General features: G+C 39.8%; 1 protein-coding gene across 5 annotated transcripts in view; it reads left to right on the top strand.

Annotated features, from left to right (window-relative positions):
- The window catches only part of PTPRK (protein tyrosine phosphatase receptor type K), a 449549-nt gene that overhangs the window by 161874 nt on the left and 271832 nt on the right, over nt 1–15843 (top strand). For all 5 annotated transcript variants that reach the window (XM_075597282.1, XM_075597281.1, XM_075597279.1 and 2 more), the window contains exon 3: nt 2027–2298. In XM_075597282.1, the coding sequence (XP_075453397.1) occupies nt 2027–2298 (272 nt within the window). The remainder of the gene's footprint in view (nt 1–2026; nt 2299–15843) is intronic.

The following is a 15843-nucleotide window of genomic DNA, read 5'->3' as shown; positions in this document are numbered from 1 at the left end:
GATATATCTTCCAGATTTTTTCCCTGCAAAAACGTCATCCCAGTGTATTCCTTGTAGATTATTAAAAAGTTTATTAAAATCTGCCTTCCTAAAATTTAAAGTCTTTGCTGAACCCAATATAATACAGTTTTTGATCCTTTTTTTTTCTTCCAACTGTAACCTGACTTAAATATTTGTTATTACATCTATATCATCTGATATTACCAAATCCAGTAATTTCCCCTCTTCTACTTGGTTCCTCAATAATTTGGGTCATGTGATTGTCTTTAAGCACCCCATAAACCTTTTTTCCTTTAGTTGTAATGCTAATCTCATTGTTCCTGTCCATGTCTGGATAATTAAAATCAGCCACTATGTAAAAATGACCTAGTTTTGATGCCGCCTTCATTTGCAAAAGTTTTTTGTCTTCCTCAATCTCACAGATATTTGGTGGTTTACAGCATATCTTTACAAACATTTTCTCTGTACTTTTACCTCGACTGCTAATTTCTATCCACAAGGTCTCTACATTTTCATCATTCCCTTCATAAACATCTTCCCTTATAATAGGTTTTAAATCTGGTTTAACATCTAAACATACTCCACCTCCTCTTCTATTTGCTCGATCCCTCAGAAAAAGATTCCCAGTGCACTTAAAACCCCAAACCCTCCTTCCTACAGCACTTTCCTTGCCATGCATTACCCTCCCTAATCACTGACGTTCTGCCTGGGCTAGCACATGACTGGCAGTATTTCTGAAAAGACTACCTTGGAGGTCCTTGCCTTAAGCGTACAGCCTAAACTGACTAAAATATATATTTTCAGGAACTTAAATCTTCCTTTAACTTTGTTTATTGGTGCCAACGTGTACCAAGACCGCCATCTAAGTCCCAGCCCCTCCCAGCAATCTGTCCACCTGATGTGTCGAACCCGAGGGTAAAATCAGAATAAGAACTATTTTCCTGGGATAGTTATACAAAACTCCCTGCGGCTCAACTGTGCTCAGAACGGATTGTGCTCGGCAGGTTGCGGGTGACGGCCTTGCAGTAATTGCTCTGGGTTTTTCTCCAGGTGGCACTAGGGAAGCGACTATAATACTGTACAGTTTAACGATGTTTTTTTTTTTTTTTTTTTTTTAAATCCAATATTGAAGGTACACTGCTTCTGTCATTACAGCTGTAAATCTGTGGTATAAATGGGTGAGAGTTTATATTGATGTGTATAAATATCTAGATCTATTATTCTCTATTATTATCTATTCTATAGATGGATATAGATATATAGAGGAGAGATTTATATGGAACGATCCCCCCCACCCCCCTCTCTGGTTTCTTAATGAGTCAATTTCTGTTTAGCAGGACAAAATGCACCCTGGTCTAGAGACAAAAGCTTACATTGAAGTGATCCAGATAACCGTTGACATAATACTTGTCTGCATTTTTGTCTGAATGTCTTAGTTTCAGTGTAAAATTACTTTCTCCCAACAAAGCCACAGCTGTATAGATGGATCAAAATCATTCAGTTTCCAAAATAAGCAAGTAACACCTCTATGCATTTCTGGAACCATAGTTATGGCCTTGTTTTTCAAGAAACGTAGCCCCAAAATGCAAACCATTGCCAGATCTGCCAAACTGTATATCTATAGTGCCAACCCCCAACTGGTCTAAAGCCCTTAATTATACTCGTATATAGATCCCATTACATAAGTATTAGTTCTACTATGTTTGGAGGGCACTATAGCTGTTTGGATTAAAAGCTTGCAGAAGTTGGCAATGTTACAGAGTTTGTCTGCCAAGTAGCAAAAAAAAAAAAGCAGAAAGTTGCTTAAATTGTCGTGTTCTAGTTTGCAAGTTGCACTATTTAGAAATAGAGAAGAGCAGCATTATCTCTTCATGGCTTTGGTATGTCATTATTATTCTCCATACTTGTGTTGGCTCAACAGATAAATACTGTATGAATAAAATGCCCAGTGCGTTAGTAAAAGTTAGAAGCTCTTAATGGACATTGGTATCCATGCTTACATTGGACATATGTTATTTCTTTGCAGGGTCATATATGATTGTGGACTCCTCTAAGCATGACCCTGGAGAGAAGGCCCGTCTTCAGCTTCCCATCATGAAGGAGAACGACACCCACTGCATCGACTTCAGCTACCTTCTCTATAGCCAGAAGAGGGACAGCCCAGGGAGCCTGAACATTTTTGTCCGGGTGAACAAAGGACCCCTTGCCAACCCTATCTGGAATGTGACTGGGTCCACAGGCAAAGACTGGCTGAGAGCTGAGCTGGCTGTTAGCACCTTCTGGCCAAATGAGTATCAGGTAAAGCCATGCTAATCTGCCCAGCATAACGATATTGTGACTAAAACCCATTATTTCTAATGCCATGATTATCTTTCCATTTTCAGATTAAGGCAGGCTTTGCCAGCGATGTTCTTTTAATAACTCCGCTAATACCAGATTTGTTCTTGATTCTCCTGAATGCTTGTGAAATTTATAGAACGAAATACACTCACAAGGTTTGCTCACTGAATATGCTCTGAAAAGAAACCTCCTGCATTGTTCAATTTCAAAGAGTATCTGTCTACTCTATACTAACCAATGAAATGGAGCTTTAGAGGGAGTCAGCAGCTGCAGATAGATGTCAACTCATATAATTCAGTGGAGTATAACTGATATAAAAAGAATGTGCTTTTTCATTTAAATATTTGTTCCAGAATCCCACTTGTTTTGTATTTGCATGCCTCAGACAGGTCTGCAACCCTGTCCACAATCCCCAAATCTCCTTTGTTTCTGCCCTTGGAGATTGACATCTCTACAATTACCATGTGTCTTCTATAATGTTTTTAAGAGTTTGTGTACCCTAGGTAGAAAAACACTTTATACGGGTGGAATTAGACTCATATATTACCCCAGGTTACTTAATATTGTAGCGCCCTAAAAGGGCAGACTAGCGCAGCAGGCCAAAAAAATTAATATTTGTTCACAACTTGGCAATGTTCTTGACTTCCAGGAGCTGCTAGAAACGTGATTGCCACGTTAATGCTTTTAACCTATTCAGTTGTGGTAATGCAGCAACCAAGGGGCTCATTTCAGTTTAAAAATACCCATCTTTCTCTGTCTCCTGTGAGATCACTTGGGTTAACCTAGTCTTTGCATTAACGGCCCACCATGCAAAAAAGTTGAGCATTTTTTTTAATCGAACATTAAGTGCAAAAGGTGGAAAATGTGTGTGTTGATTTGTAGGTCACAATAGTTTCAACATCTGCCGTTTGTAATATCATTCTCATTTTCACAGTTAGATGTCAGGACCAACGCCATTTTATATGTTAGGCCTCTATGGTTCATTGCTGCATCCCTACTAAGCGACAACTGTATGGCTTTGCGAATCCCCCACATTTTGCGCTGAATCTCCCTTCGGTATGGTTTTGGGCAACGCGAGCCATAGAAAGATTAGAATCCCTATAGCAGAGGTGCACAAACTTTTTGCCCTGCTCTCCCCTACTGCTCGCGCCCCCCCCCCCCCCTTTACCTTGTCACACGGCGACACGTCGCTCGAAGCCGTCTGAGTCAAGGTAAGGGAATTTACAGAGGCCTTGCGCGGTCCCCCGGCATTTCATTTAAATGCCCTAGAGAAGAGCGTGGGACTTCTGTAGCGCCGCGCACCCCCCCCCCCCCAAATAAAAATCTGGCCTTGTTTCAAAATTCAGTATTTTGTATGTACAAAACTTTTGTCTAATTTTAAATACTGCAATTATTTTCAAAGCAAATGTAGGTATTGTACTGTTTTATTAGTAACTTAAAAAAACGTAATGGTAATAATGCGAAATATTTATGCGTTCTGTATACATTTTTGGTAAATCAAAAATGAAGCAGTTTTGATTGAAATTGTAAACAAAAGCTATTTTAAATTCAGCATACATGTACGTTTAATGTCATTTTGACAAATACAATTTTGTTTCATTTTATAATTGATACACGCGTCTGCGCATACCTTCACGCGTCCGCGCATACCTTCACATATACACACCTATACGCTTACCCCTAGACATATACATACATACATACAGATACACACACGTGATACAGATATACACACGTGATACAGAAACACACACACAGACCATTTAATAAAATAACAGGGTAAAACAGAGAACCTATATGTGACCAGCAAATAGTATCGGTTCCCTCCCAAAGAGGACCTGGGAGTTAAAATATGAGAATTCACGTGTTATGGGGTGAACACACTAAGTTGAATTCTAAGGCTGAGTCCCCTGTGCCACTGACCACGCTCATGCTTGGAGAGCGGGGACGTCACTAACTCTTCAAGCATGAGCGACAAGTGTCCGCGCTATTTCGCAAGCGGGGGGGGGGGGCATTGCAGGCAAACTGAGCGCGGTTCAAAGACAATTTTTGTTTTGTTTACGCAATCGCCAAGCGTGGGTGAGCGTCCGTGTGCGTGTTCCGCGTGAGCGGGGATATCAAAATTTAAATAGCCAGAAGCAACCTCGCCAAGCACCGCACGGTCAGCGCACTCAGCGGCACAGGGAACTAATTTTGATATCCCAATACCGATTTTTATGCTCAATCTTTGCCTCTTGTCACAAAGAGAGGCCAACCCTTTGTGGGCTTCTCTGATCTCTCCCATCAGTCTCTTGTGACATTTATGTCAGGGATAGTGTTTTTTTTACCTGAAATGCTTCACAGTATAAAATATCCTAGAACTCTCTCCCCATAATCTCTAGAATAATGTTACCCTCACCATTGTATTTGTCTGATTTAACATACACATATTGATATCCATTTTCATAGGACTAATTCTTATTCTTTAAGATAAAGCACATATTTGACACATGCAACTCAAGTTATAATATTTGATATCGTTGCCTCTATCCAATTATGCTAGCCACAAATCTATATTTTATTTGATTGGCACAAACCGCAGATTAGGAATGATAATCATTTTTTAAATCTGTATGGATATAATAAATGGTGTCCTTTTTTTCACCTTTTATCTCTGGCCAGAAAGGGTCCATTAGCTTTTACGATGTTCCTTGCCTGGCTGAACAGCAGTATCTGCATGCTATCTGCTTGTCAACTGCACATTATAACCACTTGGTTGCGGTGTCGCGAACACAACTGAATAGAAAAGCAATTCGTGTGACCCTTTCTTTGGGCTTTAATTGAACCTAGTACCTTTTTGACGAGAATAACCGCATTGTCGGACACATTTTGCTACATTGGGTTTTTGTGTTTATTACATCTTTTTGTAGTAAAATGAAAATAGACACCAGCACTCCTATAGTCTATATCAGTGATTTCCAACCAGGGTTCTGTGGAACCCTGGGGCTCCTTGATGCAGTCTCAGGGGTTCCTCCTATGGACCACAGACCCCCCCACCTCCCCTTGGGGGTGTTTTTTTTGGTATATATTGGTATATATTGGTATATTTTGTAGGGTGGACACAGCCATGCACACCATAGGTGCTGAATCTATCCAGCGGCTTGCCTGAGTGCATGACAGTGCTATACTACTGGATTGAGTGAGTGGGGTAATTGATGGAAGGTAGGGGCGAGTAAGAGAAGAGAGGGGGGCAGGAGGGAATGAGTGAGGAAAAGAGGGGGTAAGAGTGAGACGCAAGGGATAAATACATGCGAGGCGGGAAGGGGGAGTGTTAGTGAGATGGATGGGAGAGAAATACATGGGTAGAGGGTGGGAAATAGAGGTGGCTCGTGAGGTGTGAAATGTTGTGACTGACCCCTGTCGAACCTAATATGTGTCAGCCAGATTGGGGTTCCCCGAGATTTTTCGAAATACTTCAAGGGTTCCTCCAAACAAAAAAGGTTGGAAATCGCTGGTCTATATCAATATATCATATATGTAGTGAACGGTGCAGTAGGGGAAAAGAGACAGTTTGAACAACTAGAAAAACTGGTAGACCAATAACCCAGACTGGGCCAATGGACCAGTAAAAAGTTCCCTACATAACAGCATTCATTATCAGGCAACAAATAACGCTTTATAGCAATTATAGACTGAGTTAAAGCTTTAGAACAATCAATATATGATGGAAAATATTAAAACCACTTTTAATTGGTACAAAATTAAAACATAGGTTTTTAAAAATATCACAACTGTACGGCAGGAGGTTTAGCACTTCTGGCTTACCTCTATACAATAGCCCGTTATACTAAAATGGCATAGTACTGAGACCCTACACGGTAAAAGTGATACATTTTGTGTTTGTTGGTCCACTATTATTTTACTATATTATACTAATAAAGGCATTATTTTTAATATTATCATCATTACAACCATTGGGAGTGCTATAATAGGGGCCACCTCTTTCAACACCTATGCTCTTGATAGGTATTCTTTGTTCATATTAAAAATATCCCAAGCGGGAACCTAGGCTTCAAACAATGGAAGCAAAACATATATTGCAAAAAGTTACTAACCCCAAAATAGGGTGGTAACAAGGCCGGATGCCTGGCAAAAATAGGAGTTGAGCCTACTAGGAGGAAGGGAATTCCTAGCCGAACTCCCCCCTCCCACGCTACAATTTCAACTATATTACAGTATACTCCGATTCAAAGTGTGAGAGCGTAGCCTCTGTAGATCACTGGAGGTACTGTATATACTTAGTGTATTGAGAATATACTGCTGATCAAACAAAGTATATACCTCCAGTGATCTACAGAGGCTACGCTCTCACACTTTGAATCGGAGTATACTGTAATGTAGTTGAAATTGTAGCGTGGTCGTGGGAGGGGGGAGTTCGCCTAGGAATTCCCTTCCTCCTAGTAAGCTCAACTCCTATTTTTGCCAGGCATCAACCCTATTTTGGGGTTAGTAACTTTTTGCAACATATCTGGCTTCTCCTGTCTGACGCTTATGCTTCCATTGTTTGAAGCACAGGTTCCCGCTAGCGATATTTTTAATACCCTATGTTTTAATTTTGTACTAATTAAAAGTGGTTTTAATATTTTCCATTATATTGATTGTTCTAAAGCTTTAATTCAGTCTATAATTGCAATAAAGTGTTATTTGTTGCCTAATAGTGATGAGTGCTGTTCTGTAGGGGACTTTCTACTGCTCTATTGGCCCAGTCTGGGTTATGGGTCTATCAGTTTTTCTAGTTGGTGCATCTTTTTCTAGTAAACAAGACCAGGGACTCCTGAGATGCGACTTACATTATTATTGGTGGTGGCCACGTAATTGAGGTGTAGTGTGACTGTTTTTGGGGAGCTATTGCTGATTTTTTGGGTCCCTGATGGTAAGTAGGTCAACGGGATAGCTGGATGTGTTCATTTATTTCACATACACAAGGCAAGCGCACACAGGTGTGATGTTCGTGACCGCGATTAACCAAAGCACGCGCGTACACACACACCTTTATTTATATAGTGCTCACAGTGTACTCGGCGCTGTACAAAAGAGACCATACAGGGAATTATAATAGTACAATAAGTGCAGCAAAGTCAGACAATAGGAAAGGAATATATTCACTCTGAGTATGTTACAGTTGTGTAAATTGTAGGTGATTTGCAGGTTTGTCAGAGTTCCACACTGTATTTTATTTTGGCAAGTTGTGTTTGGCACTTTTCTTTCCACCGCGTGTCTTCCGTGGCTGACCATCTTATCTCAAAAGAATAAAGTTCTCTTAGACATAGTGATGTGTCGCCATGGTACAGTAACGTGGCGCTATTTGCCGCCACACGATGTCATGTCGTTAGAAGATGCCGGACACCAGGTAAAAAGTGGGAGGGGGGAGAGCAGACAGGGGGGTGCCGACAAAAGTTTGCGTACCCCTGTTCTATTGCATGCCAGATCATCATGCCAAGAAATATGGGCATCGGCTTATCTCTCTATTTGCTAAATAAAACAAGATTTACTCTTTCCAATTTCAATGAACACACAAGATGTACTTTCTGCATTTTGGTTGTGTAAGGGTGAATGATGTTTTTTTTTATATATATATAAATGTAGAAAAGGATCCCTGGGCTGGTCTATTCCTGTTCGAGTTTGGAGCTCTCTCTCCTTTTCATAAAATAGTACATCAAAAACTTCGATATAGTCTACTGATTCTTTATATTTTATATACTCCATTTATTTTTAGTCATAATCTACATCAATATTCTTTTCGTGGTCATTTTCATCTATAGGATCTTTTGAAATAGTTTTTCTTAAGAGTGGTGATTTATAGAGGTTTTATTTTTTTTCATGGGCCTCTTTTGTGTTCTCGCTAGTTTATTATTTTTTTTTTATAGGTAGATTACATTTGAATCCTTTTACTATACTCAGGATTTATATACCCGACAACTGACTTACTCTTTTTTTTATTTTTTTATTTGACTCATACCAAAGTTATCAGACCAGCAAATATAGATACTCAATCATGCTCTATATCACACAGCTGATGTTAGTTGGCAGTTATGTTGGTGTTTAGCACAACTTTTCAGTGTGTAGTTCAGTGGTATGGACTAACCAGTTTGAGGGCCACAAGAAATGTCACAAAATGATGTCTGGCATCAGCACAGTTTGGCATATACTGTACAAACAAGCTAGCACATTGCTGTCAAATGGATACCAACTGGTATAACTGCAAAGACACAAGTATGCCATGCAGAATCTGCCACGTGGTCATCTTGCATAATCACAACCATAAAATATACACAATAACACCTTGCTCACCAACTACAAAAAGATGTTATCAACGGTGCATAGGGAAAAAGTCGTAAAGAAAACACTGATAAGTGACGAGAGTGTCACTTAAGGTCCCTTTAAACTGCACTCATTGTAAATTGTAATTTAATATACATAAAGTACCAGTTAAATAACTAGTACCACTAATTGGGAAATATTACAGACCAAATGGGAAATATCCACATAACCATAACTATAATACAACATGAACATATACTGTACAATTTTATTACATGCTAAAATATGACGAAAAGCATAAAATGACAACTAATTAACTATAACTAAAAAAGTCCCCGTGTGGACAAAACAGAAAGTATAGGGTAAATAAGAGTGCTAGTTTGAACACGTGTAAAGCCCCGTCAAAACATAAGGGGCCGGTGTCCATAGAATACTAACATTGCTGATTAGCTTCACCACAAAACACTGCAGAATAACAGCATATCACAATAATAATGATTAGTTCCAAAAAAGGCTCAAAATAAAGCATATCCAGAAGTAACAGTTAATATGTCACTTATAGGTTGGTAACCACCATAATGATGGTACAGAGTGTATATAAGGGGTTACTTGTAAAGTGAACTAAACAAATAACCACACAGACAACAGTGAATGAGACTGCTGTCAGGAACTAAATCGCCTGTAATGAGGCAGAGAGCATACAACCTGATGTGAAATGCTGCAAAGACACCAGTAGGATAGACGTCCTAAGTGGCTCACACGTCTTCAGTATAGATCAAAATCAGAGACTGCAAGTGTTATCCGTCGCATTCCCACGTGACAGTCACCGCAGTGACGTCACTAAAACACGACAATCGTTTTGCGCGATCAACGCGCTTCTTCTCTGGTAATCACAACCATCACAGAATGATCATGTACATAGCGCTGTAACAGACCAATGGACACTAACCGAAGCCTGGAAGCTATACAGCGGATTTGATTCTACCTCAGAATTTGGGTCTTGGGTAAAGTATTTCTCAGGTATATTGAAGCATTTCCATCTTCACACATTACCTGCTCTCACAGCTCTACTTCTGCATAATCACACGTACTCCTTCCTCAACACTAACAAGCAGCTACCTGAAACACACCTATCACCCTGTACCATGTTTCCACTTACCCTTCCTTAGACTGTAAGATCCTTGGTAATGTTAATTTATTTATTTTTTATTATTGCTTTTTGTCCTTCAACCCTATTGTACTGCGCCATGGAATATAAATATATGACGAGTGTAATTAGTATCACAGAGGCATGGATTTCAAAGGTGAGTGACTAGAGCCTCTTAGTCTTTTTTGCTCTGCTTTGTTACTATACAAATATTACAATGGGAATTTGTATCAGTAATATGTTGCAGACCAATGTCTTTAATAACCTGCTCCTACAGAAAGTTACAGGTTCATCTGCAAAATGTGTTTTTTTTTTTCCTCCCCTACAAAACCCCTATTTTCAATCAATTTCCATGGTTTAGTTAACTCTAAAATGTCTTCTGAAGTATCCAGTATTGTAGTGTGCCCGACCTTTACATTTAGCATGCTTTGTTTAGTTACATTAGTAAATGTACTACATGCATAGAGTATACAATACCAATGCACACTGTTAGAAACTATTTTCCCCTTATTTTTTTTTTAAATTCCTGGGACCATTATATTCATAACATTTGCCCAAGCCATGCTCAAACATAATGGCCAATATATTCCCCCCCCCCCCTCCTCTCTGACCTCCCCACGCCCTCCTCTATTTCCCCCACCTCCCCATTTCCTGTTCACCGTTCTATTAAGGACAAAGTGCAGACAGGTACGGTCATCGATGGTGTTTCTGAAAATGCCAGGAGTTGGCTTCAAAGAATCAAGGGTCTGAAACAATCCAGAGAAGAACCTGGCCTTAAAGCAGGCGGTTCACGATCTGTTGGCCAATAAGGCAATTCAATCAGTTTCACCTTCTCAGAGAGGCGAGGGTTTTTATTCAATCCTGTTTCTAGTACAGAAAGCTTCAGGAGGATTAAGAACAATTTTAAATCTAAGACATCAATGCCTTTCTCAACATCTAGTACTTAAAGACCTTGAGGGCAGTCATAACTATGATGGAAAGTGGATCATTTCTAGCTTCTATGGACTTAAAATATGCTTATCTCCATATTCCAATAAAAACACGTCGGTTTGAGATTCTGTCTAAACGGCTGTCACTACCAATTTGATACTTCCCTTTGGATTGGACACAGTACCCAGAACCTTCACAAAGGTCATGGCAGTGATTGCAGCAGTATTGAGGCAACATTTTTGGTGTCCCATACTGCATCAAAGCCCTATCAGAACAAGTTGCCAAAGAGCATGTGCACATATTGCAGGACGTCTTAGTAGACTACAGGTAGATTAACCTAAAGAAAAGCAGTCTTGTGCCAGCTCAGATAGTTCAGTTTTTGGGAGTCATATTTGACACAATAAAGAATCTGTCACTCCCAACCTACAAGGTCCAGAAGATTGTGAAGGAGGTCCAAATGTTCAGAAGCCTCACAAGACCATCAAGTGCACAATTCATGCACATAATAGGACTTATCAATTCTGTCAAAGCCAGTGCCTTGGTCTGCATTTCACCTTCCAACTTCACAGCAGTAGTGTACATAAACCGACATGGAGGAACAAGGAGTCTGAAGGTTCTTTCAGATGCATCCAGAGTCCTACACTGGGCGGAGCAATAAATCCCCTGCATCTCCGCAGCCTTCATTACAGGAGTCTGTAATTGAGGCCGACTTTCTCAGCGGGCATTACATTCACCTAGGAGAATGGGAGGTAAGACAGAACATATTGAATCATTTTGTTTGACAATGGGGTCAACCACAGGTAGATCTCATGGCATCAGCTGTCAACAAGAAAGATCAGATGTGTGTCAAGATGGCACGACCCTAAAGCCACTGCCGGGGATCACTTGGATTTTCGATCTCTGCTTCATTTTTCCACCATTCCCTCTGCTGCAGCGAGTAATTAACCAAATTTAAATTGACAGGGCTCAAGTTTTCTTAATAGCCATGTATTGGCCACGAAATACATGGATTGTGTACTTAAAGCACTTGGTAGTACAGGAACCGTGGGTTTTTCTGACATTTCCTGCATTATTAACTTTACTTCCCCAATCTTCAATTTCTCAGATTGACAACGTGGCACTTGAAAGGATGTCAATAAGGGCACAGGGTTTCTTCAATTGTTAAATCAACATTTTTGCATTCCAAAAAGCTAGAGTCTTCTAGAATCTATTAGAGTATATGGAGGACATTTATACGTTTGTGTAAATTACGAAAGCTGGAAGTTTCTAATATTCCGAACTTCCTCCAGCAAGGATTCCATACGGGTTTAAAAACAGTCATCTCTTAGAATGTTCCTAATGTGGATATTTGGACCCTATCATAAACCGATTGTCTTAGCTCCTATGGTCTCTAGATTTATTAAAGCAGTGTCTAGGATTAGGCTTATTTTTAGGATCCCTGTTCCTTCTTTGGATTTGAACCTGGTGCTACAGCAACTCGCTTCTTCCTTGTTTGAACCGATTCTCGAGCTCCCTTTGGAATTTCTCACTATTAAAGTAGTTTCTCAGTAATTACTACAGCACGTAGTGTTGGAAAGCTCTAGGCTTTATCATGTCGTGTAACATTTTTTCAGATACACCTTGATACAATAGTGTTTAGGACAGTCATAGTTTCAAACCAATAGTGTCAGATTTTCATATCAATCAGGATATTATATTTCCCTCATTTTAGCCAAATCCTACATTGGACAAAGTGCGCCAGTGGCACAATCAGGGTGTAGTTGGGGCTCTAAGAAGATATGTGCCGAGGACTGATAGTATTAAGAAAACCTCTAAGTTGTTTGTCCTTTGATGGGCCCATAAACGGTCAGGCAGCTTCTGTATCTTCCATGTCTAGATGGTTAAGGCAGCTATGTTTGAGGCATATAGAATAGGAGGAGAAAATCCTCCTGTAAGGCTAAAGGCCCATTCAACTAAGGCCCTCGCAACTTCATGCACAGAAAAGGCTAATGCAAAATTTTGAGAGAAAAATAGGTGCTTCAAGCAGTTTTTCAAACTGCTGAAAAGTTCTCCTTCCCAGCAGCCTAGGGATTGCTCTGGTACGTCCCATTATTTAACTTCCATAGAGGATGTACAAGAAAAGAAGAAATGTATCTTCCAATTTCTATTTCTTTAAGTTCTCTATGGCAGTGTACTTTCCTCCCTTGAGTCTTCTATTTGACACATGTTTGTGCTTCCTTTTAAGAGCGCTTTTCACAGATGTTAACTGACCTTGTGTGGATAAAGCCCCCTCTCATAGTGGTCACAAGAAGTGCTTGTGCTACCAGCTGTGAGGAGGAGGAGCTATCCCATTAGGATATGGCTGCCATAGAGGACTTGAAGAAACACATATTGGAAGGTACATTTCCTCTTCCTGATTAATTCTCATCAGTTTCAAAACGTAACAATAGAGATTGAGTATAACTCGAGATATATTTGAGCTCAATAAAGGGCTCACACATTAAGTAACATTTCATCCCTTAGGGCTACAGTAGCATTTTGGGGAGCATCTCAAATCAAAGCAACTCTGATCAGCATCTATGGGAAAAATACAAAACATCTTAAAAAATGCATATATTGTACAATATATAATCCACTCATCATGAAGTTCTCCAGCATCACCCCTACACCATTAAAAATCTTATAGTCCAGAAATTCAATACATATAAATTCTTCACTAAAGGTAATATAGATCACGTTTAAATAATTGGACATTTAAGAGAGAATAATGAATATATTCTAATGACATGACTCGGATCAACACCGTGACAGAGGATCCTTCGACTCTTAACTTGATGTTACCTAAGGCTGCGCTTATAGTGCCAGCGACAGCGACGCGACGTTGCTTCAAAACAAATGCATTGAATCTGTAGCATGCGCTTATAGTAGGGGCGACGCAGCGACGACGAGACATGAATCTTTGTAGTCAGTAGAATTTGATTTTTACAGAGACGGTCTCCTCATGTGACAGGCTGTAACCAATCGGATAGCTTCTGATGCAGAGAGAGGGGGAATGTGTCTGTGTGTGAGTTCAGGGGGGGGGGGGTGGGATTGTGTGTGTATGTGTGATTGTGCGGGTGCAGCGTTTTATTATTGGGGTTGTATTTTTATATGTATTAGGGGGGTGGGGTGTTTTTTATGTATTGGGGGGGTAAGTCAAAGTTGCGCGCTAAAATTTGTTTTTACGTGGTGGGTGCGCTATGGGTTGGGGGCGGGGGGAGTCTGCTCCTTTCATTTGTCCTGGGCCCCATGATTTCTGTTGGCGGCTCTGATTTTGTGTGTGTGTGTGTGTGTGTCAGTCAAGTGAAACACTATATGAACAACTTTAAAATAGTAAATCCTCCTGTAATTTAAAGTAAAAGTACGGTAAATTCAGCATACAAACAGAAATTACAACTCCTCTCCATTTCAGCCTTCCCCCGTGCTCTTGTCCCCACCCTTCTGTCTTCTGTCACTCCCCTTGTAGCTAGAGACGTCTCCCAAACTCAAACTACAACTTTCGCTTGGGCTACGGAGACGGGAGACGTCATCCCTATCCGTAGCCGGCACTATAAGCGCAGCCTAAGAGACGCACATAACAAGGAAGATATCAGGAATACGAGACGAGCACGGTTGGAGATAAAGATGACCTTAGTTTCAGGAACGGTCGCTAGAATCTGAACGAGCAATTGGCTCAGTGTCATGGCGTCAGATACTGCATCTTTTTGTAATTATAAATAGGGAAGTTAGTGAGCCGCTACGGGGACAGTTTGAAGGGCATTTTATAGCCCGAGGCGTTTGGCCAACTTTTTGGGAAGTTATGGCTAAGAATTAACAGCTTTATAATGTATAACTGTGATTTGAGTATTGGATGCTGTTTTTTGTATTTATAATAAAGCATATGATTTTTAATTAAATATCGTTTTGCTGGGACAACATAGATTTTAATTTTTTTATGTGTGTGTATTCTCTATTGTCATTTTTGTGGTGAGCGACTGATCTTCTCACACACTATTCTAATTTGTCTCGTACTCATACCAAGAATTGGTTTAATTTGTACAAAGTGCTCCTGCGGCGTGAAATGCGTAGGAGGGAGATCATGGACACTGCCCATTTCGTATGCAAGAATAAAGCCTTCATTCTGACCTGGAATTTCATATCCTTATTGCCATTTTTGCTGCGGCTCTGGATACTCCTTTTTCTCTTTTTTTTACAAATTGCATTAGATGGGGTCTGTATGCAGTAATATAATTTTGTGAACCAAACATATACGCCACTTTATTAAGACCGTGTTCTTTTGTTTCTAGTTCTAAAGGCACAAATGAAAACATACGTTTGGGCTTTGCCTTCTAATTTCTTACAAAAGTGATTTGTGATGGAACACAAAGAACAATACCTTGACATGTAAAACAAATTGCACCTACATACATTCAAATAAAACATCCTTTGTTCACATTTTACAAGGTTGACATTTTTGTGAGGGAAAAAAGTTCCTGCTTATAACAATGGAATAGAATTTCACGTTCGGAAGACGATTCAAGGTTTTTGACATGTATCCTTTGGGTTCAACAATATATTTTATTTCAGATTACATGGATATTGTGTTAATTAGCATTAGACTGATTTTTATTTATTGCAGGAATATTGACACGGTCATTTTACATTGGGTTTTTGCTTCCAGTTCATACAAACTTGCTTTACTTTTGCAATAGGTTATATATGAGCTGTGAAATGTTTGATTGGAGCATGGTAACATTTACGCGAATGTGCTGTCCCTTAGCTTAAGAGATCTTAACGTTTTTCTCTTTTTACCATGCTTTGTTCAGCCTGCAGATTTTATTGTATGTGTAATGTTATTGGTCCACAAGTAATCAGGAAGACTGAAAAGCATCCAGTGTCAGGCAAAGAAGGTCTTAGAGAAATGCCTAATTGTCATTTATACCGCAGCAGAGATAATTACAGGCTCTTACTGACATTGTTAGGGCAGCGATATGAACCTTTTGAGCACCAAAATCTGGTGCTGGCTTCTGGCAGTGAGTCTGTAGTTGACATTTGTGAAAATTCTTATGCTAAAATCAATGAGACTCCAAATCGGTGAGAGTTGACACGTCTTCCTTTAACTGTAGACT

This window comes from Ascaphus truei, chromosome 4, assembly GCF_040206685.1.
Source record: "Ascaphus truei isolate aAscTru1 chromosome 4, aAscTru1.hap1, whole genome shotgun sequence".
NCBI lineage: Eukaryota > Metazoa > Chordata > Amphibia > Anura > Ascaphidae > Ascaphus > Ascaphus truei.
This window is presented reverse-complemented; position numbering and strand designations above follow the sequence as displayed.